At 42.7% G+C, this 5,031-nt stretch overlaps 1 protein-coding gene across 1 annotated transcript in view; it reads left to right on the top strand.

Annotated features, from left to right (window-relative positions):
* The window catches only part of trak1b (trafficking protein, kinesin binding 1b), a 20,783-nt gene that overhangs the window by 8,206 nt on the left and 7,546 nt on the right, over positions 1-5,031 (top strand). The window contains exons 10-15 of the mRNA XM_013909731.1: positions 568-698; positions 802-876; positions 973-1,110; positions 1,190-1,266; positions 3,741-3,989; positions 4,103-4,380. Coding sequence (XP_013765185.1) covers positions 568-698; positions 802-876; positions 973-1,110; positions 1,190-1,266; positions 3,741-3,989; positions 4,103-4,380 — 948 coding nt within the window. The remainder of the gene's footprint in view (positions 1-567; positions 699-801; positions 877-972; positions 1,111-1,189; positions 1,267-3,740; positions 3,990-4,102; positions 4,381-5,031) is intronic.

Here is a 5,031-nt window from a genome sequence, read left to right on the forward strand (position 1 = left end):
AATGGATGGATGCCGCTCCCTGAGCCTGGCTGGAGTTTTTTCCTGTTAAAAGGGAGTTTTTCATTTCCACTGTCAGAGTGGTCGCTCACAGATGTATGACAGTTTGTTTATAACAAAAAAATGCCCTCCATAACTCGAAATTTGGAGAAAATAACTTCAAATTTCAAGTAATGGTTGGCAGTTTTATTTTTTCAGTGGTGGAATCAAGCTTCTGTACATGGGGGATCAGTTGATTGTTGGTTGGTTGTCTCTCTAACACTGTAGGGTCTCTGTCGTGCAATGTAAAGCACCTTGAGCTGACCGTTGTTGTGAATGTATAGAAATTGTACTGCATGTCCCTGTTTTTGAAGTTAGCAGTAGCAAAGTCAAAATGACTATTTTTTTTAAACCTTAAAAATTATTATTTTTAAAGTTTTTATTTCAGTGTTTCATTGCACTTTAAATATAAATTTGAAGTGTTCTGATTTCATTTATATTTTATGTGCAGTGCAGAAGAATGTTTTTTCTCGACACATTTTGTTCTCATTTTTCTCTGTGCTCTTTTTGAACTCCCCGTCAAACTTTAAGGGTTGTCCAGTCTTCAGATTTCTGCCATAGCGGAGGAACTGGCCCGTAAGACTGAAGACGCATCACGACAGCAAGAAGAGATCACACACCTCCTCTCTCAGATAGTAGATCTGCAAAAGAAAGCCAAATCTGTGAGTATATAAGCACACAGGTATATACTTTGACTGGTTATATTTTTACTGGTCTTGTCCTGTTTAGCTGTTTGCTCAGTCAAAGCTGCATTTGTATGTCTAGTATGCAGTGGAAAATGAGGAGCTCTCTCAACACCTGCTGGCAGCTAAAGATGCCCAAAGGCAGCTCACAGCAGAGGTAACTTCTCTTTGCTTTCCAAGCTTGTCCCCAATCACAGCTTGTTCCCTAAATACTGTGAATGTGAGTTTAATTGCTGTGTTTACAATACAACAGCTCCAGGAGTTAGAAGAGAAGTACTCAGAGTGCATTGAGATGTTGCATGAAGCTCAGGAGGAGCTGAAGAACCTGAGAAACAGAAACTACCCTGCAGGAACCCCACGCCGCTATCACCCGCTGGGACTGTACCCGATGGTGAGTTACTGTAAAAGTGTGTGTGCCTCTCTTTGCTTGTAGGCATTGTCTTCCCCTCTTAAAAGTTTATATGTTGCAGGACTCTCTGGCAGCTGAGATTGAGGGAACGATGAGGAAGGAGCTGAGTCTTGATGACCCAGAGTGTGAAGAACAGAAGTAGGTATTCATGCATGCATACTAGATGCCAATTTCCAAACATGGGAACAGGTTTGGGAATTGTTTGATCAAAAGAGTTGGCAATAAGTAATGGACAGACAGTAGAAATAGCCAAAATAAATATACTACGGTGAAAAGTAAATGCATAAGTAATTGTCAAAAAAAGTGATAAACTAGCCAGCATAGCTCACTAAAAGTCTTTTCAAAACTTTTTCTAAAAGTATACATAAGCAGTAGCGGTTTTTGATACAGGCGACACGGGCGGTTGCCCGGGGCGGCATCATGGTGGGGGGCGTACTCACGCTGCCCCGACATCACCCAGCGCATATTGGGAATGGCATAAGCACCGATCGGTTTTCTATCGCCCATTTGCTGGGAGTAAGGGCGCCCTCCGTTATGCATTTACTTTTCACCGTAGTATATTTATTTTGGCTATTTCTACTGTCTGTCCATTACTTATTGCCAACTCTTTTGATCAAGGAAGGAGAGGGCGGGGCGGCGGGGGATTCTCTGGCTGGCTGGAGCAGCATCTAATAACCAACTTGCAAAATAAAACAAAATAAAAACAAAACAACAAACACGAAAACAACAGACATTATGATACAGACTTATAATATGCACCGATGTTTTTTCGAAATTCTATAAAGTGAGCGCGAGAGCCCTCGGTGCGCCTGCTTGCTGCTGAAGTCAAAGTAAACTTTGTCATCTCCGCTACATACAGTCCAGTATATAGAGAGACGAGCCGACGAGGCTCCAGTTACAGCAGTGCAAGTAAACAAACAATATATATAAGAAGAGTAAGAAAATAAATATACACTTTAGGACCAGGGGTAAAGGGATCAGTAACAATTTAAAATTTATAATTTACAGTTTGATGATTTAAAGTCTCACACACAACCCGTCGAAAGGGGAGGGGGGCCCTGCTGCTTCCAAATAGAGCACATTTCATTCGTAATATTGTAAATCCAAGCCCCTTATCTATTCATGATTTGAATCCTGGGTTGTGCGAAATCCAGAGGGAGTGTTCGCCCGGGGCGCCAAACAGGCTAGCACCGCCACTGTACATAAGCATAGTATCTAGTCAAAGTTATGAATACAGTGTATAGGAGAGGAATGTAACCACTGTGACCTCACCTACTGAATTTGAACTTTTGGAAATGTTTAGCTTTAGCATTAGCATTGTAGCCACTGTCATGTTCTTTTTTAGAAGCCTGAAGTTACCATGTCTGGATTAACAGGTGGCGTATTAAATTATCAGCTAATGCTAGCAGACTTTTATTTAGCAAGCTGTATAGCTAAAATACACAGACACTGTTAATTTGTGCTAAATACCAGATCTGATACAAGAGGAGAGGATTAGCTAAACTGCTAAATATCATTCTAGCTAAAATTGCTAGCTATAATAGTTAAATTGTTAAAAAAATAGTAACAAAACCTAATGAATACACTTATAATAAAGTAGTAGCTTAAACTAGGAAAAGACTGGTTAAAATGTAAAGTGTAATGAAATGAAGTATAACTGATGAATGGTAATCATACAGAAATTGCTTATTAAATCGCTAATAATGGACACTACTGTCTATTAGCTGTCATGAAGTTCTGTGAAAAACTAAGCACACCATGTTAAAAAGGTAAGTTGCAGCCAGGTGCTTATAATCAAATGCACTTGATTAACTGATCATCAGCAAGTGTGGGTATCTCTCTTTTGGCAGTTTCCTGGTCTGTAGCATTCGGGTATGTGTTAACATAGTACTACAGTCTTACTAGTTGTGGGCGTCCAAAAAAAATCACCCAAAATTCAAACCATGCAATGCTTAAGAAACTGCACAAAAATCGAAAGCTACTTCTTGGACTCCACTGCTTTCTGGAGACTTCTGGTCATAATTCACAGCCATCTGTCTGACAGCTAAATCTTAGCATTAGTGACAATGATCCCAAGCACAGCAACAACTGTTCAAAAGCATGAAAAAGAAAAGAATCAAGGTTTTGTAATGATCCAGTCAATGTCCAGACCTCAACTCTACTGAGTTATGTTGCAAGACCTTAAGAGACCTGTGCACAAATGAATGCCTGGAAACCTCAATAAACTGAAGCAACATTGTAAAGAAGAGTGGACAAAAATTCCTCCACAACAATGTGAGAGATGGCTTAAGTCATAGAGAAAACAATCGCTTCAGGTTATTACTGATGGTTCTATAAGCTACATGGAGTATTAGTTTTTCACAGAACTCCATAGTGTCACAAGAAAACTTTCTTTTTCACACGGCCATGGTGGATGGTGTTCTTCACTCTGATTGTTAGTCGTTTTAAACACTCGACTTAAAGTTGGGATTTGTGTAATATTAAGAGTTCAAATAAATGTAACCTTGGTGAAGCGTTCTTGAGTCCATCTTTGGGAGTAACTTAGGTAAAAAGGTTTGTGAACCACTGTTGAAGAGCATCAGTATAATACTCCTATGTTTGACTGTGTGCAGGGTCCATCGGAAACGTGTATTTGAGACGGTCAAAAATGTTAACCAGACAGTTCGTCAGCGTTCTCTGACTCCAACCAACTCCAACATCCCGGGTTCTAACCAGTCCCTGTCAGCTCGAACGTCACCCCAATCGAGTGGTCTCTCCACACCCCACTCCAGCATATTTGGAGGTGACCTTAGTGGAGAAAGTGTAGCCCTTGATAACCGAACGCAGAGCATCCTAATGGAGACAGCAGCCAATCAGGACAGGTAAGACCGAGATAAGCTGCTGTCATCTGCATGAATCAAACTCAGTTTTCTCAAGAATGATTTTATTTTAAAACATTTGATTGATTTTTGTTTTAACCCTGCTCTGTCAACAGCACAGAGGGCCAGGAGAAGAAGGCAAGTGGGGCAGAGGACTTGCGGCTTGCTCTGCGTCGCCTGTCTTTGCGCCGACAAAACAATTTAAGTGAAAGGCGCTTCTTTGAAGAGGAGCGAGAGCGACGGCGGGGAGGGCACCCTGGACTCCACGATGCCCTCAGCCAGGAGAGTCTCTTAACCCCATCCGAAAGCATCATGTCCCTCGGAAACCTCCACCTCTGGGCCTCGCGAGGGCCCTACCTCCCCGACAAGCTTCAGATCGTCAAACCACTCGAAGGTGAGGTAGAAAGGGAGCACGGAACGAACGGCAAGGCAGGGAGGAACCTGGAAGGAGAGAGGCACCGAGGGGCCGGGGCAAAAAAAGGGAGCAGGCAGGGCTGGGGAACAGAGGGGGAGAGGAGGCAAGATGGCAGTCAAGGGGAAAGGGAGAGAGTGTGGGGATGGACGAGGAAGACTGGAGCTGGAATAGAGAGGGAGAGGGGAAGGAGGTGGGCTAGAGACCGAGCCGGCAGCAAGAAGATGAGGAGTGCGCAAGAGTGGACAGAGAGGCCCCTGTCTCTGATGCTCTTCAACTCTTTCTGGTCTCTGATGCATCATCACAAGTCTGGCAGCTTTGCATCTCCACACAGCTATTACAAAGAAACCCAGCCCAGAGGGTGGCTTTGAGCACTCATGCACTACACGGAGGAAGTAAGACGGAGTCTATCCAAATCTCTGGCTGCTGCTCATGAACTGATCGGGGGCTAAAAGGGGAAACAGGCAGACCTTAGGTCTATACAGTGTGATAGAGTCACAGTAGTATTCAGTCAGCATGTACAATTAAGGAGCTGGTGTCTTAGATTTAACCTTAAAGAAGATTATGCTCATTTCCAGATCAGTGCCAAATATTTATTACTGGACTCTGTGCTAGATTAGTTTTATATGATTC

This window comes from Pundamilia nyererei, unplaced genomic scaffold (genome assembly GCF_000239375.1).
Source record: "Pundamilia nyererei isolate P.nyererei 1_Seehausen unplaced genomic scaffold, PunNye1.0 scaffold00030, whole genome shotgun sequence".
NCBI lineage: Eukaryota > Metazoa > Chordata > Actinopteri > Cichliformes > Cichlidae > Pundamilia > Pundamilia nyererei.